Source organism: Nannobrachium achirus (genome assembly GCF_963921795.1).
Source record: "Nannobrachium achirus genome assembly, chromosome: 23".
NCBI classification, from domain to species: domain Eukaryota; kingdom Metazoa; phylum Chordata; class Actinopteri; order Myctophiformes; family Myctophidae; genus Nannobrachium; species Nannobrachium achirus.
In genome coordinates, this window is record NC_137830.1 from 11,322,219 (window position 1) to 11,340,553 (window position 18,335).

General features: G+C 42.8%; 1 protein-coding gene across 1 annotated transcript in view; it reads right to left on the reverse strand.

The window, feature by feature from the left end:
• The window catches only part of dnah12 (dynein, axonemal, heavy chain 12), a gene marked incomplete at both ends in the record, with an annotated part of 116,740 nt that overhangs the window by 61,676 nt on the left and 36,729 nt on the right, over positions 1 to 18,335 (reverse strand). Inside the window, 13 exons of the mRNA XM_080754209.1 lie at positions 1,146 to 1,401; positions 3,247 to 3,413; positions 3,925 to 4,063; positions 4,693 to 4,844; positions 8,787 to 8,975; positions 9,094 to 9,213; positions 10,996 to 11,184; positions 12,186 to 12,269; positions 13,505 to 13,645; positions 14,905 to 15,088; positions 16,008 to 16,117; positions 17,383 to 17,502; positions 17,965 to 18,210. Of these exons, the coding sequence (XP_080610335.1) occupies positions 1,146 to 1,401; positions 3,247 to 3,413; positions 3,925 to 4,063; positions 4,693 to 4,844; positions 8,787 to 8,975; positions 9,094 to 9,213; positions 10,996 to 11,184; positions 12,186 to 12,269; positions 13,505 to 13,645; positions 14,905 to 15,088; positions 16,008 to 16,117; positions 17,383 to 17,502; positions 17,965 to 18,210 (2,097 nt within the window). The remainder of the gene's footprint in view (positions 1 to 1,145; positions 1,402 to 3,246; positions 3,414 to 3,924; positions 4,064 to 4,692; positions 4,845 to 8,786; positions 8,976 to 9,093; positions 9,214 to 10,995; positions 11,185 to 12,185; positions 12,270 to 13,504; positions 13,646 to 14,904; positions 15,089 to 16,007; positions 16,118 to 17,382; positions 17,503 to 17,964; positions 18,211 to 18,335) is intronic.

Sequence of the window (18,335 nt, forward strand, 5' to 3'; positions counted from 1 at the left end):
CAGTGTCAGGAAGCCCAAAACGAGAGTAAATGCCAGCAGAACAGTATATTGCAAGCCATTTTGGGAGAATTTTGGTCAGTGCTACCCACACGTTTGGCTGTGTAGCTCATGCCTCGAATGCCTGATGCTTACAAGCTGTACCTCGTTGTAAAGGTGACAAATCCAACAATAACAATTGTATAAAACACAATACAAATTGGTATTATTAAAGGGGAGATATAATGGACCTAAGTCAAGTTTCCTTTCTTTTTGTGCTGAGCTTATATACAGTATATATCGTATATATATTTTTTAAAATTTGAAACCCATTTTTCACCCAGTGTCAATTATCTAATGTAATCCTGGACGCTACACTCCTTCTGCCAACCTGGGGAGAGCAACGGACTGACCTCATGCTTCCTTCTATGGATGAGGAGTCCAAGTTGCTTCTTTTCACCTGACAGGGGGGAGCTTCCACCGGTTGGACGTAGCGTGTGGAAGGAACACGTTATTCCACCCAGTTCCTTTCCCCTCAATCAGGCACCCCGGATGGCCAGGGGGAGGTAGTATAGAGACCAGGATTACTGCATGTTTTTTGTGAGGGTACCTACCCTATAGGAGACACGGGGAGAACCTGCAAACTCCACACAGAAAGGCCCTTTTGCCAACCCCACCTAGGGTATGGGCACTACATGTAGCTTATAGCGTAAGTTCAATAAAAAGATCTAAGTTGTTACTCTCAGCTCAAAGGGTGTGCTCTTCTAGCCTATGGGCGTGCACTTCTAGCCAATCTGCAGCCAGCCAATCAGGCGATTGGACTCCGCCTTTAAATATCTCCACTGCCTCTGAACCTTGTCATTCTCTTTTCAGCATGCAACAAGCATCCCACCTCCATCCCCAACTCCACCTTGTCTCTGTCAAGAGTTAAGACGGAGGTTCACCTGCACTGCCACCACCAGCGTCTAGACTCCATGGGGGGCTCTCCCTATTAAAATCTAATCTATATGTATAATAGTATTTAAACATAATCATATGTTTAATGTTAATGGAGTCTAATCGCCAAAATATATTTCATTATTCAATCTGTAATAAATAATTTTGTAACACCGTGAGCCTATTGAAGTTCGTGGGCAGTCCTTCATTGTGCGTCCTTTTTGAGAACTCACCTCCATGGTGGCAGCCACGATCTGCTTGCCCGCGGCGAAGCACTCGGGAGGGAAGTGGTGGCTGCGGAAGCAGAAGTCCACCATGTTGGAGAAGATGCGCACCATGGTGGCGTCGCTGAAGGCGTTGATGCTGCACACGTTGAAGTGGCGCAGGAAGCGGGGCGTCACGGCGTTCCTCCCGCCACCAGGGGTCCCCATGGCCGAGATGAGCTGCAGGTCCACCAGCGTGATCTTGGAGGTGTCCTTCAGGTCATACCTAGGGATGGGACGATAAGCGATATTATCGTTTATCGTGATAAAAAAACTCTATATATCAAACACTAGATAATCCTATCATGGAGATTTAATTTATCGTGATATCGTCCTCCGTCATGCACTGGGCTCAAGTCACCTTTTATTTGCTGAGCTGCATATACCACTTAAACCATCTATAATTGGTAAAACGTACTTATACATACTTTTTTTCACTCTCTATCAATGTCTTCGCCAAAAAATAGCAGATCTACAAGCTCACAACGCGTCGCAATGGGCGAATGTTCTGCCCCAGGATAATGGATGTTGTTGAGTATATTTTGATTATCGCGATAATATCGTAAATCGAGATTTCTTTGGTCACAATAATCGTGATATGACAATCCCTAGTCATACCTAATGGTGCCAGAGATCAAAAGGAACACAGACACGTTGTGAGCTTGTAGATCTGCTATTTTTGGTGAAAAGAGTTCGCCAAAAAGAACTCGTCAAGTACAGTGCAAATCAGGTCTGTTTTAATAAGCATCGTGAAGTGATATTGATGAAGTGATATTGAAATTCCAAATATTATCCAGGCACCCCTGGACTGGCATCACGGCACCTTAAGGTGCCACAGCACCCACTTTGGGAAACCCCGCTGTAGTGGAGACTAAGAGCTCATGCCTACCAGTGTCCATGGTCCAGGTACTGTAGTGCAGGGGTTCCCAAACTTTTTTGTCTCAGGGTACCCCAAGAATATTTTTGAAATCCGAGGCAGCCCTACATTATAATTTTCACTCCCAGCACCTTATATTTATAGCATATCGTCGTTGGTCGGGTGGAAACCTTGTCCAAAACCGTTCGTTTTGTATTCATCATCTATAAAATGTACTAAACTAGTGAAAACAGCAGATCTACAAGCAGTTGTGTGCTTGTAGATCGGCTGTTTTCACTAGTTTTGTGCGACAGTCTTGTATGATGAAGCAGGGCAAAAGACGTACACATTTGAAACTCGGAAATACAAGGTTTCTGCCCGACAATGATGATATTTTAGTGATTATGTTACGAGGAAAACGTTGAGATAATAGCCATTTTGGTTAGAACTGACTGAAAATGACTTTGTACTTCAATTTATACTAAATATTTTTTCAAGTGTCCAAATTAATTCCAAATATTATCAAATGATCTCACGGCACCCCTGGACTATTGTCACGGCACCCCAGGGTGCCCCGTCACCAGTGTCCATGGTCCAGGTACTGCAGGGGTTTTCAAAGTGGGTGACGGGGCACCCTGGGGTGCCGTGACAGCAGTCCAGGGGTGCCGCGAGACCATTTGATAATATTTGGAATTTATTTGGACACTTGAAAAAACATTTAGTATCATTTTAAACTTGAAGTACAAAGTTATTTTCAGTCAGTTCTAACCAAAATGGCTATTATCTCAACGTTTTCCTCGCAACATAATCACTAAAATATCGTTCAATGTCAGGCAGAAAAATGTCTCCAAGTTTCAAATGTGTACGTCTTTTGGTAAAGCAAAGCCCTGCTTCATCACACAAGACCGTCGCACAAAACTAGTGAAAACAGCCGATCTACAAGCACACAACGCCTCGCACCGCGAGGCGTTGTGTGCTTGTAGATCTGCTGTTTTCACTAGTTTAGTACATTTTATAGATGATAAATACAAAACAAACGGTTTTGGACATACAAGGTTTCCACCCGACAACGACGATATGCTATAAATATAAGGTGCTGGGAGTGACAATTATAATTAAGAGGTGCCTCGGATTAAAAGAATATTTATGGGGTGCCCTGAGACAAAAACGTTCGGGAAAACCCTGCTGTAGTGGAGACAGAGAGCTCATGCCTACCAGTGTCCATGGTCCAGGTACTGCCGCAGCAGCTCGATGGGAGGCTGGGCCCCGAACTTCTCCAGGGCTGGCATGTTCATGTCGTCCACAAATATCACACACTTCTTCCCCATGGGAGGACCGAACACGCCCTTCCTTCTCTTGTCCAGCCTGGACATGATGATGCTCTGCGAGAGGGAGAGGTCATCAATTCATCAACTGCCGTTGCGTTCTGTGTGGTGATGAGACCTCTCAAAGGTGCAGAAACATCTCCACCAGACTACTGTGCTGTGTGTAAAAGGTGCCAAAATGCGTAGGAGGCTAAAGGAGATACTCTGATGCAAAGAAAGCGAGCTCTCACCACACAGAACACAATGAACTTAGTGTGACCAGACCGTGATGTCAGACATTGATTGAGAAAAAGAAACAGAAAGAATCGCACCAGTGAGCGGTGCAAACAAATATGGAGATCCGTACCAATATATTCCGTACTAAGCACTTTGAAACCATCAAAAACGTGTGTGGACGTACATCTGTGGCCAACTGGCAGTGTACACAAGACATTTGGTGCTGATTAGTCCAGCAATTTGTGAGATTAGGACGGAATAGGACGTACACACCTACATCTATGTCATAAGATGGCTAGCCTCTTGCAGAAGCAGACCATTAAAAAAAAAGAACATCTTGCTAAATGCTGACCTGGCTCTGGTTGCCACTGGTGCGGGCAGAGAAGTTGACGAAGAACGGCAGATAGCGCTCCTTGTCCAGGTTGTTCATCATCTTCTCCTTCACGTACACAGACTTCCCGGTGCCGGTAGGACCCACGAACAAGAGAGGCCTGAGCAAAGACACAGAGAATGTTCTTGTTCAGCAATACGTTACATTTTACACAATGGGATAATAAGCTTGTGGTTAAACAGGTTGTGTAAGATATGCACACATAGTAATCAAATGGAAATGATGTAGAATGGCAAATGTTTAAATCATTTTTTAATTTACAGTATGAAGTAGAGCCCAACAGATCCTACATCTCATTTGTACTACATCTCATTAGTCCTAATTTGGTTTGAGTGAGGTTTTAGGGTTAGGTTTACGCATAGTTTTACAGAGGTTAGGGTTAGGATTTGGGTTAGGTTTAGGCATAGTTTTACTGAGGTTAGGTTTAGGTTTAGGCATAGTATTTTCAGCAGGTTAACATTCACCAGATTGGGACTAATGGGATGTAGGAACAATGAAATGTCGGACCAATGCCATGGCACCTAGAACAGGACCAGGACGCCACTTCTCAATTGAACTCAAACCTTATTCTCTAATTTGAGGGTCCCTGGCATATCTTTTCAAATGGGGGTCCGCGACATGAAAAGGTTTGAGAAGCACTGAGTTCCATGAACAGAAGAATACTAACACTCCATAAAAAGCCCAAAAACGAATCTTTAAAAAAATACAAAATAAATAAAGAATACTAACACTCCGTAGTTGATGCAGAGGTCCATGAGGTAGGTGTAGCGCACGGTGTCGATGGTAGGAACGATGAGGTCTTCCACCTTGGTCTTCTTGTGTCCCAGGCTGACGTTCTTGATGGCCTCGTTCCAGTGAACCCACTGGCCTTTCCCTTTGAACTGGACAGCAGAGAAAATGTTAAACGGTGCATTTATACAGCGTCTTTAACACAATTAGTGCCTCTTAATCTGAAGGTTGCTTGGTGCCTCGGTGCCACGCAGTTTCCTCCATAGGCCGCCGCTATTATTTTGAAGGGCTGGAAGGGGGTTGTTTTTGTTTTTTTGGATTATCACTTGACGGCAACGATTACGTCATCTAGTCACATGACAGTGTGGGACAAGAAGATGAAGATGGCTGCGCCCTGCCTTGTGCCTTGTTTACATTTAGATCTGCTGCAAAATGTCTCAAAATGGCTATTTTGTTTAAATGACGTTTCTTTATGGGCCTCTCCATTGACTTAACATTGAGGAGCTTCACTTCGCGTGCACGCCCAACGTGCGTTGTAAACAAATCGCCGACATTACCGATGCGGTCGGGACCGGAGCGACATTAAGTAAGTAATAATATCTTTACTGTATATACAGTAAGATTCACAGTCCTCACCGTCAACGGCGCCATGGTATTAACCCTTTCAATGACGGTGAGCGCCGTCTACAGCAGCAGAACAGTTAAGACATTTGAACTGGGAACGCATTATTACTTTAAACATTATTTTATGCTTTAACTATTGAAAAATAGCAGATATACAAGCTCATAAAATCATGAAAAATGGGTGCAAATCTTTGAATATATATATTTTTTAAGCAATCATTTGTAACTCAAATATTTGCTTCTGGGAGGTCCCTAATACATTATATTTTGAGATGGGGGTTGACATGAAAATTTACTGGGTTTTTCAAAAACCTTTAGAAGACATTTATAGAATTGCGTAAAATATATTAAAAGACTTGCTGAAATGTTCACGATTTTTCAAAAATAGCAAATCTACAAGCTCGCAGCGTGGCACTCGGTGCCGCGCTGTGAGCTTGTATAGCTGCTATTTTTTAATAGTTAAAGCAACATAAAAAAAAATGTTAAAGTAAAAATGCGTCCAAGGCACTTTACATTCACACACACATTCATACACCGATGGCGGAGGAAACCATGCAAGGCACCAACCTGCTCACCGGGAGCAAATAGGGGTTCAGAGTCTTGCTCAAGGACTCTTCCACACTAATAGAGCCCGGGATCGAACTGGGAAGCCTTCGGGAACCCTCCGTGTTCTAATGACGGCAGCTCTACCCCTGAGCCACTCCTCTAACCACTTTGACCCCTCTTCCCTTTTTTGGGCATGTCATTACAGGTGGAAATATACAAAATAATTAAATCAGAATTACATTGCAGACCCACAATCTCACAAGGCAGACATGTGGTGAAAAAAAATGACTTTCGAGCGGGAAATAATTCAACCAATCGCTCCTGTCTGAAGCCCTGGACCCAAAATAGACTATATTGCATCTTTTGAAAAAATAACAGGGGACTGAGAATTGGTTCAACCTCCCGTTGTTCCGTTAACATTCACCAGGTTAACATTCACCAGTGTCGGCAGGTTAGCATTCACAAGCGTTAGTTTTACCTGAGGTGTTCTGGTCGGAAAAGAATGGGAGGTGGGAACTATGACATGGCACTAAAATAACACTTGGACCATTCTTTGGGGCAACAAATAAGTACTTTTAAAGGTAAGATAGCCATCTAGGCCGAAGTTCTCCTTTAAAACATTACAATTACAATACATTGTATAATACCCAGTGTTGGGAAGTAACTAGTTACTAGTAATATATTACTGTAATAATTTTTACTGCCAAAACAGTAATAATATACCATATTACTTTGTAAAAAAATGCCTATTTTTGGTTTTGTCGGCAGTCGTTTGAAAACATTTAACAGACAGAGATTGCTGCTACATTTTACAGACATTTTGGCTGATTGTTGAGTCTTGTTATGTATTGCTATAAAAGAAAATCCCCATCTCTCCTCCCATTTCCTGTCAGTCTACTGTTCTATCAATAAAGGCATAAAATCCCCCAAAAACTTATCTTTAAAAAAAAAAAAAAAAAAGATTGTGTTGTTGTTCATCCTATACGGTATAGAGCATCGCAGTGGAAGTGGTTTCCTGGTGCCACTTAATATTCCCCATTCATTTTCGCCATAGACCTTTACAAAAATATTTATAACAATTATGTTAAGCCTCGAACCAAGCCATCTAGGATGGCAGTGAATCATGACCATACAACCTTTGTTTCTATGAAAAGAACATTTTGAAAATCGCTAAACAAATGGTAGTTATTAAATGTAGTAAATCAAATAATGTAATATTAAATGTGTCTATGTTTTCACATAGAAACCAAGGTTGTATGGTCAAGATTCACTGCCATCCTGGATGGCTTGGTTCGAGGCTTAACATAATTGTTATAAATAAATAAAACTCTATGGCGAAAATGAATGGGGAATATTAAGTGGCACCAGGAAACCACTTCCACTGCGATGCTCTATACATCTTCTTTTTTTTTTTTCCTGGTGGGGGGGGGGGGGGGGGGGGGGGGAGTAATATAATGTAATTATGTAATATATTACTCTTGATTCCAAATAAAGCGTAATAAGTAACATAAGTAACATATTACTCTCGTGAATGTCAAGACTGCTGTGCTGTCTTGACAGCGCAGCAGTGAGCTGGATGCAATCTTACCTGGTGGGGAGGGAACAGGTGGTGGAGATTAACGGTACCCTGTCCCCCCCCCCCCTCCCAGTAAGCTGTGGTGTTCCTCAAGGTAGCATACTGGGACCTCTGTTGTTCCTAATATACGTGAACGACATGGCATCTGCTTGCGACTGCAACCTGTTCCTGTTCGCGGATGACTCGGCTCTCCTAGTCTCGGGCAAGGACCACTTGCAGGTTGAAAAGACACTTAACTCTGAACTGAGTAAGATCTGCACATGGCTTAACGACAACAAATTATCAATTCACCTGGGAAAAACCGAGTCCATCCTCTTTGGATCAAATCATAACCTCAAAAAGGTAGATAACTTCACAATCAAAGTGGGTGACAAGGTCATAACACGAAAAAACGAAATCTCTTACTTAGGATGTATCCTTGAAGCTAATCTTTCCAGCGAAAAGATGACTTCTAAAGTAATAAAAAAAATCAACCAACGAACTCGTTTCCTACAGAGGATCGCCCCAATGGTCAACTTCAACACACTGAAGACCATAGCTGGTGCAATAATCCAGCCCCTCTTTGACTACGGAGTCCACGTATGGTATCGTGACGCCCCACAAGCCCTAAAAACTAAACTCAAAACAGCCCAAAATAAACGAATTAGGGTCCTGCTTAACCTTCCCTATCAGACTCACCTCACCGCCGCTACTCACCAGTTAAGAGTGGGGTGGCTCAGAGTAGATGACAGAGTACAGCAACTTGCAATGGGCCTGGTGTACAAGATACACTACACCACTATGATACCCAAGTACCTGTCAAAATACTTTATAAACGTTAAGGATGTCCATAATTACAACACCAGAGGCAGTGCCACAGATCACGTTCAACCCAGAGTCAACTCAAAGAAAGGGTCAAACTCGTTCTTCTGCTATACCACAAAAATGTGGAATGCCTTACCGAAGGCCATAAAGGAGTGTGGATCACTAGCATCCTTTAAAATTGCCCTGAAAAACCACTTACAGGCAGCAGCTGTTCGCAACTGGTAAAAACCTAGCCCAACCCTACCCTCCCCTGCCCCTTCCCCCTTCCTTGTATATACTTACTGTTTGTTTAGACTTACTGTTTTCTTTTTTTTCCCTTTTCTTTACATATCTACTGCATAGTACTGTGTTCTATTTGTCTGTCATTCAATGTTATATGAGATACTTAAATGGTTTCGTGTTGAAATAAACTTAGTCTTTTCATGGATCTCCTTTTAGTAGACCTTGTACCAGTGAACTGTACCGTCATGAAACTGTACATTTTCCTATGCAAACTTCTAATAAAGCCTTCAATCAATCAATCAAAGCCCAACACTGATAATACCTCATAGGAGTAGTCATACACCAGGCCTCTTTCGTCCATGGGACATTCCCATCTGCCCACCGAGGCAGGGGCGCCGTGGCCCTCTGTCTTCCCTGAGAGCATCTTCCTGAGGAAGGCATCGAAGCGGTCCCTGCTGTCCGCGTCGCAGCACCCCCCCACAGACCACACCAGGGAGAAGGCAAAGGCCGCCTGCAGGGGAAAGCACAGTGTTAGATATGAATTATGATACATAATTGAGTGAGAAAAAGGTTGGATGGGAACCACTGGTAGTGCATTGTGTTATTCCAGTCTTTGTCCACAACATTACCATGATCCAGGTGCGTATGTTTTGCTGTCCAGGACTGTCCTTCACAGGCTCAGTGAGCAGCATCTCAAACAGGCGACACAGAGACACCACGGTGTTGCCGTTGCTGGTGGACACCACTTCCTGTACAGTTTACAGTTTAGGCATTTAGCAGACGCTTTTAATCCAAAGCGACTTACAATCAGCAGATAACATCACAATAATAAACAAGATAATATGTCAGTACATCATCAACAATATAACAAATGCAAAAGGATATCTATCTAGAAAAACACCATATAATCAAAGTTCTAAAAAACATAAAAAACAAAACAAATGCTAACTAGCTTCATGTAAAAGAGTGCAAGACTGCAAAAGAGCTTCTTTCCACGAACAGTCAGGCACATGAACGAACAGTCAAAAACGAGAAAGATCCAGGGAAAAAGGAATCGCTAGCGCCCCAGCCCCCAACCCCTTACGTTCCCTCCTTGTGAAGTTGAATTGCACCTACTGTACATACATACCCCTTACGTTCCCTCCTTGTGAAGTTGAATTGCACCTACTGTACATAAATGCATACTGTGAAGTTGAATATATTAATCTGTTGCACATAGAACACTCTGTGAAGATGTTTACAAAAGTTAAGTACAGTACAGTAGCAACTACTGGAAAAATATGCTGTTGGCGTATAGAATATGCCAAACTTTTTGCACATGTACATCTGAGGATGCTCTTTTCTTTTACTGTTGCTCTTTTTGCCTTTTGCACTCCTTTTTAGATTATTATTATTATTATTTTTAGATGTGGTTTGCTGTTATTATATTGTTTTTTTGATATACGACTGCATTGACTGAAGGATGCCAAACAAAAAACAAATTTTACTCTTATGTACCTGTACAAAAGACGTAACAATAAAGTACAACCTTGAACCTTGAACCCTTGTATTCATTGAGTTTTCTGTAGTGCTAAGGGTTTAGGTGGAGTCTGAAAAGGTGAGTCTTCAGTCCACGGCGAAAGCTAGCGAGTGAGTCCGTTGTTCTAAGTGCGACAGGGAGTTTATTCCACAACTTGGGGGCCAGGAGGGCAAACTGTCTCACTTTTGCCCTCTGTAGAGAGGGCACAAATCCGTTATTCAACGCCCTAGGGGTCCACAGAGCCCACTTAGAGAACCACTACCCTAGAGGTTAGCTACCGTATTGTTCAAAGTAAAAAAAATACGTAGTTATAAAAATACTTTTATAAATGAAGGACATTTCTGTTTATTTTTTGCATCGAAAAAGTATCGAACCGTGGCAGCAAAATATCGAACCGAACCGAAAATTGTGTAAACCATACATGGGCAACTGGCGGCCCGGGGCCCCCACCTTCACTTAATGCGGCCCACAGGTTAATACTGGAATACTGATATATTATTGATTTCAGCTGTTACAATTCGAAACATGACCTTCTTTATTATCTATATCTATATTAGTAGCTTAATGACTATAGTAGTATTAAAATGTATTTATTTTATGTCCAATGTAGGTATTCGTATTTAGGTTCATAAAGTTAATATGAGTATATAACTAAATGCGTTTGAAATTAAATCAAAATTTTAACATTTCAGGATTCCAATTAAAAAAAAGGAAAAAAAAAAATCAGGATTCCAATTCAAAATAAGCAAAAAATAGCCGATCTACAAGCTCAAAACGCATCGCGCTGCGATGCGTTTTGAGCTTGTAGATCTGCTATTTTTGCTTCTTTTGTATGAGATACTAGAAAGTGACAAAGTAGGACATAGCAATATGCAATGTGGACATATAGTGGCCCTCTCCATCATCAAAGTTGCCCACCCTCACTCCAGATGTTTGTGTGTGGGGGTGGTTGTGTGTGGGGGTGGTTGTGTGTGGGGGTGGTTGTGGGACAACGGTGGTGCTCTCCTCCTACCCTGCAGTGCTTGCGCAGCATCCTGTGTGCTGGCGGCAGCAGCCAGTGGAAGAGCCCCCACAGCAGGGAGAGGTGGTCCGGGCTCTGGAGGACCCCCGGCAGGGTGTTCATCCAGGACGTCACCAGGGGCTCCCAGCCCAGCTGGGAGGGCTCCATGTAGATCATCCCACAGCGGCTCACCGTGGCAGGCTGAAAAACAGACCCATTCCTTCTTCTACCGCAGATAAAAGAATACAATAGTATTGGAGGCAGACTGTGGCCCCTAGAAGTGTCACAGAGACTAGGGCCCTATTTTCATCCATGCTAAACCCTAAACCCCTGAACTTCTTTGCCTTTTTTTGCCATTTTGGGGGGGGGGAAATAGGACCCCAGATTTCTTTAGGGAGCATTGTTAGCCGTCTGAATATAATACAATTAAATACAAAAATCGAATTAAGCAATCACCAAAGATCTGCTTACGTCAGCAGAACATAACATACTGTATTTCTTCTTTAACTCATTGAGTGCCAGCGCCCTCTAGGGGCCAAAGAATGCCAGCGCATCTCTCATAGGCGAGCGCTTTAGCTTCCAGGACTTCACCTTCCAGGACCTGACGTGCTCACGTTCATGCACGGCATGGAAATGTCCCGGATGAAGATGCTAACAGAATGGCTATTCCCATTTTGTCATCTAAAAGATCATTTTTGGGCGATTTCGCCGTTAATAAACCTCGCGCTTCCCTATGACACAATCCAGAGATATAAGCCTTTAAAGATGTGGTCTTTCATTGGATTAGGCGGAGATTGGCGATTGCGTTCGCAAATAATGTCCGGCCGGGACGTTGCTAGCTTTCGGCTAGTAGCTACAAAAATCAGGCCAGGCTTCAGAAGGCCTCTTATCATTTTTATTCATTTCATTAAATATCCCGGACTAGTTCGGGATACGCACCCTGGAATACGTCGCGCCGCCTACAATGAACATTGGGTGAACATTGGGGGGGTCTAAACTTTATTTTAAACCATTTTCAATGGAATATATCGTCGGACAGAGTAGAATGGCTTGCTGGCTAGCGGCTAGCGAGCCGGGACCACCCACGTTGCTCCAAGCAGCTCGGGGTAAGTAAAATAGCAAATAAAAAATTGTTTTTGATCCCGAATATCCCGAACTAGTTCGGGAGAGGCACTGTATGAGTTAACTGTTGCTTGACTTACCGAGGCCTGCGACAGGTCCATGGCTTCAAAGATCAGACTCATCTGACTGGACATCTGGATGATCTCTCCACTCATCAGGCACAGCTGTGTGTGGAGGGATGGTAGTGGACAGTGAGGGCAAAACTTAAAGTTCTTGTAGCATCGCATAGTATACGTTGAGCGATTATTCTGTCGATTACTTTTTCAGATGAATTGAATTATCAAGAAACAGTAAAGAAATTAATAAATTAACCACTTAAAGGAGTACCGGTAGTTCACCCCCAAAAATGTTGCGTTCCTAAGACAATAATCAATAATAACTCAAGTCTCCATGGCGTGAGTAATCGATAAAAAAACTCCTTTAAGCTTTATACTTTAATAATAATAATAATAATAATAGCTGGAATTTATATAGCGCTTTTCTGAGTACTCAAAGTCGCTTTACAACACTAAGTGTGTGTGTGTGTGTGTGTGTGTGTGTGTGTGTGTGTGTGTGTAAGTGGCAGGTAAAAACAACAACTTTATTAGGAAAAAAAACTAGGATAAAAGATACAAAAGAGATCTAAGAACAATAAAAGAATAAAAACAAGAGTAGGTACAAGGTCAGCTGGGAAAGGCGATGGTAAATAGGTAGGTTTTCAGGGCGGTTTTAAAGGTGGGGATGGAGGGGGCGTCTCTGATACGTTTAGGGAGTTCGTTCCAGAGGGTGGGGGCGGCTACAGAGAAGGCCCTGTCACCCCAGGTTCGGCGCTTGGGCTTGGGGACCACGAGGAGGCCAGCCTCACTGGACCTGAGCGAACGGGTTGGGACGTATGGCTCGAGGAGGTCAGAGAGGTAAGGGGGGGCCAGATTGTGCAGTGCTTTGTAGGTGGTGAGGAGGATCTTGAAGTGGATGCGTTGTTTGACGGGGAGCCAGTGGAGGTCATGGAGGACAGGTGTGATGTGGTCTCTGGGGCGGGTGCTGGTGAGTAGACGGGCGGCTGAGTTTTGTACGTACTGGAGTTTATTGAGGGTTTTGGAGGTGATGCCGTAGAGTATACTGTTACAATAGTCCAACCGGGATGAGATGAAGGTGTGAATGAGGGTTTCGGCAGTGACTTTGTCACGCAACGGCGTTGTGTGGAAAGTAAAAAAGAAAAAGAAAAAAATATATATGCTGACCTACAAGATAACAATGCGTCCCATCGCGAGCTTGATCTAATTGAAAATCTTCTCTTATAATGATATGCACAAAGTATGGATCAATTACAAAATTAAATGATCAATTAATTTAATTTTATAATCAATGAAATCAATGACTTCCATTAACCGTTGCACTGCCACAGCATTGAGGTATATACCTTCTTGTTGTCATCCAGTACGGTGTTCATGCTCTCGATCCATAGCGTGTCGATGGGTCCGTCAAACACCACCCATTTACGTTCCGGTGTCTCCGCCGACGCAAACTCACGGAACGTGTTGGCCACGATCCCATCTGCCCACTGAGCACCAAGACAACAACCAAAAGATTAAAGATGCGGTGCCATGATGTTTTTCCCTCCCTAAAACATGATTATCAACTATTATGATTATACAAGGAGGAAGATTTTTTTCCAAAAAAGTGTACAGAAAGTGTTCATTAAGTATGCCTGGTTGTCATGGTGGGTGGTGACCCAGCTGAAGTTAGCCACACCCACAGTGTTGGGTGTATGTAAAAGGGGAGGGGCTGGGGTTTATGACTCTATTAGAGTAATATTTACTCCATAGACACACACACAACAGAAAAAGTACAAAAGTATGGCACCACCTCTTAAATAAAATAGAAATGTATTCATTAAAAAGCATGGGCCAGGACCCCTTAGCTGAGAGACAGATGAAGCAGGGACCCCCCACTACATATTGGATTTGTGTTAATGTGTATTTTCTGGCATTTAACAAATTAAATCCCTCAATGCTTTGTAAACTTGACCGTTGGCTCTGTGTACTTGGTCAGCTCTTTTTTCCCTGTAAACCAAACCTCTTTGCCAAAAATAACCGATCTACAAGCTTGTTGTGAGCTTGTAGATCTGCTATTTACTGCTAATGTTCCCCACAGAATAGGAATGTGAGGGTTCAAGTGGTTAATGTTGAAGAAAAAGTTCCTATATCACACATATATTTAGAGGCCTCCCTTTAGTATCTCTGAGGACCCCCCAGGGGTCCCGGACCCCCCTGTTGAAGACCCCTGCCATAAGATTAATTCACTTCACTTCTTGAACACGTCTAGAAACGTTTGTGTTAAGAAGTTGCTCTATATTCTGATAGTAATCATTGCTAGAATGTTGCTATATTGAAGGGGTTTGTGTCATCCTTCCATTTTACTTGTGTATCCTGTAAGTAGGCTATATGTTCTCTTTTCTGATTGGATAAAACTGCTATTCCAATCAGAATACAGAGAAATAAAATGTATTTTTAAACAAAAGATTACTCTGACCCTACAGAGGATTAACTTAATGTGCAACATTGTTTTCTCACTCAACAGTAAACCAACAAACCAACATAAAGTTTAAGTGTATAGAGGCTAATTGCACATTTCTAAAGTGACAATTTAAGGACTTTTTAATACCTCTAAAATGACCAATTAAACATTGGCCAAACTGTCAAATATTAGAGTCAGAAATTGTGAAAATAGCCAACGCCTCACAAGTTCAACACAAGGCGCTGTGAGAATGTAAATCGGCTATTTTCACAATAGAACCGCGTGTTATACGAAATGTCCCACCTCATGAGACACGGGGTCGTACTGTCCAAAGAGCTGTCCCATGGTGATGGCCTTGGGGTTGACCGTGCGGTAGACCACCCTCTCCTCCTCGTTGTGGCCTCTCTGGTTCATGAGGGTCAGGGTGTCGGCCAGCACGTGCAGGACCTGGGTCTTCCCAGCGAAGGGCTCGCCCACCAGCATGAACCTGACACGGAAAACATACATCATCGTCGGATGACATGTGGGAATTTGGAATGTCTATCGACACCCCAGCCTTTTTCATTTGACCTATTGCTTGTATTATGATGCCCTAATCACCAGTGGTGTATAGTAATTAAGTACATGTACTTATGTACTGTACTTAAGTAACATTTTGAGGTATTTGTACTTTACTTAAGTACAATACTTTCACTTCTATTCCACTACATCTCGGATCGAAATATTGTACTTTTAAGGTCTTTGCACACTGCTGCGTTTTTCGTTGCGAAATGCGTTTTTCAGGGCAAGGAGATAGAGAGAGCAAGGGACCGAGTGGTGCGCGAAACGGGCGACAGTGTGCAAACGTGACTGACATAACGTAAAGTTGATTTTTTTTATTTGTGCGCTCCGAAATTCACTCCGATATTCGTCCCGAAAAACGCAGCAGTGTGCAAAGACCTTTACTCTTCACATTTATTTGAAAACTTCAGTTACTTATTACTTTGTGGACAGTTTTCTTTTTAAAGCCCTATCTATATATGTTTTGACCATCTGTACCAGAATCAGTTATTTATGACAGAGCTATGATATGACTTGATGTGGGCAAGATTTCTTCTGAATCACAGCCCTAAGTGTTTTTAAATGTACGTTTTTAAACAAAAGGTCACACCTAGCGTGAGCGGTGCTATTTATGAGTTCATTTCATTAAGCGTCCCGCAAAGCTTGGCCTATGTGACCCTGGGCATACAACAAACCTTGAGCGTTTTGTGCCAAGATGTAGGACAGCTGTAGGCCAGCTGTAGGACAGATGTAGGCCACGCTTCGGAGCCAGGACGAAGGACAGATGTCGGAGCACCGCTCAAAAGATGTGTAGCTGTGCTCTGAAAACACGGGCAGTGAAGTATAGTGTACTGTAGAATACATACCCATGCCTGACGATCATCATCTCATAGGTCTGGATCATCTTCTCCAGGAAGACCTGTGTGGGCTGGATGTTGCTCTTTTCACAGCACTCCACGGCCGCCTCCAGGAACAGCTGCAAGAGAGACCATGGTGCAACCAATGAAAACGTGCAATGCAACTACGCAAAACAGACTGTTTTTTTTTTTTTTTTTTGACCAATGTGTGATTTTTTTTACAGTTTACAGTTTAGGCATTTAGCAGACACTTTTAATCCAAAGCGTCTTACAATAAGCAGGTAATACTCATCACTATAATAAGCAAGATAATATGTCAGTACATTAACAGCAATATAACAAATGCATAGGAATATCAATCTAGGAAAACAATAACATAGGTAGACCACGCACCTAATTAGTAAAAGCTTCTAAAACCTAAAATAAATGTTAGCTATCTTCATGTATGGTCATTGATGGTCATTGAGGGAAGGGGGAGTGTTACAGTAGTGCTATGGGTTTAGGTGGAGTCTGAAGAGGTGAGTCTTCAGTCCACGGCGATAGCTAGGGAGTGAGTCTGTTGTTCTAAGTGCGACATGGCGGGCACAGCGCACAGCCCCACACCAATATTTGGGGTGTTTCCCTGAAGTTCTGAACTGCGTTGTGTGTCTGTGTGCCAATCCATGCTTTATTTTATAGAAGTATCTTCTGAAGTTCTGTTTTATTCTATTGCTAGTCCGGCCAATTCAAATACTCATATCTAGAAATTATAACTGCTTTTTAGTTTGGAGATCACTTGACTAGCGTTTTGACGTCATCAGAGCATGCTCTGATGAAGGCTCATAGCCGAAACACGCAAGCATTCTTTTTGGTGTGTGCCGATACAAAAGTAGAAATGTGAGTACTTTGTCCTCCACTGATTAAAAATGTTGGATGTGGGGGCGCCTGGTGGCCTAGTGGACCAGGCGCATACCATATAGGCATTACCATTTCGGCATCAATGCCTGTCGGCGTCGCCGGTTCGATTCCCGATCCGGGCGACCTTTGCCGCGTGTCACTCCCTGTCTCTCCCCCATTTCCTGTCAGTCTACTGTCCTATCCAATAAAGGCAAAAAGCCCCAAAAACAAATCTTTAAAAAAAAAAAAAATGTTGGATGTGCTTTTGGAATTTGTAATTTAATTCCTACTTTTTATGTATAAATGAAACTTTATCACATATCGCTTTGCAAAATGGAAGCACACAATTACCGATGAAGCGTTGACATGAGGCGAGAGTGTGTGCCGCCAAAACTGTGTGAGGATTAGCGAGAAAAAAATATGTTTCTCGAAAGAATAAAGAATAAAGTCGCCCAACTAGTCTGGTTAAAAGCGACTTTGAACAGATCCTGAAAAGTATCAAACAAACCTTATAATCAGCGGCTGGGAGGGAGATGCCGGGGAACAGGTCGCTGGTGATGCCGTTGAACAGTGGGATGTCATGGGAGAGGAACTTGGGCTCGTTCACGTCTTTGATCGACCTGAGGACCTGCACCACATGAGAGTAAACATGTGACGATACACTGGTTCCTAAACAGTGGATTATTTGTGGTTTCCTAATTCCTACAATATTTTGAAATAAGATTTTTTTCAGTAACTTTTTCACTGTCTAATTTCTCTTTTGGGTCACGAGCTCCGCTGTGTTGCGGAACCTCATGTATAAATGTACAGTACATGTGCAGACTGTCTGATTCTGCCAACAGTGTCATTTTAATTTTGACTAACCCTGTATTGAGCTCAGTCAGGTTTGACTCTAAACTGTGGAACCACTGGCCTGTAAGCCTATAAGCACTTATGATTTTATGTGGACTATTTGTATATGAGGCCTTTGTTATTCATTTTTTTGTCTTTGTATTTCTATGTTATTTGTATGTGCTATGGACCAAGTGTCCAAAAAAGTTTGATTGATTGATTATACAATCATCATCTCAGCACACACACAGTACCGTACCAGGATATCTTCGTTCTCGTGGGGGAACTTGAGCTTGAGGTTCCCGGCGGCCACCAGCACAGCTTTGACGGCCCTCATGCCGTAGTCGTAGTGGAACTGGGAGGAGAGCTGCTCCGAGCACAGCCTGTAGGTCATCACGATCTTCACCGACAGCGGCTTGGCGTTGAGGAAGCCGTAGGAGTACAGGGAGATCTCTGCTATCAGGGCGTAGTTGGGCACCATCATGGCCACGGTACGGAACAACACCTGCGAGGGAAACGTCAGAGATATAAACAAGATGTCGGTGCTGAAAATCAGTGGTTCCCAAATTAAGTAATTAATGTTCTTACATTTTCCAAAATATAAAAAATAGCAGACCTGCAAGCTCACAA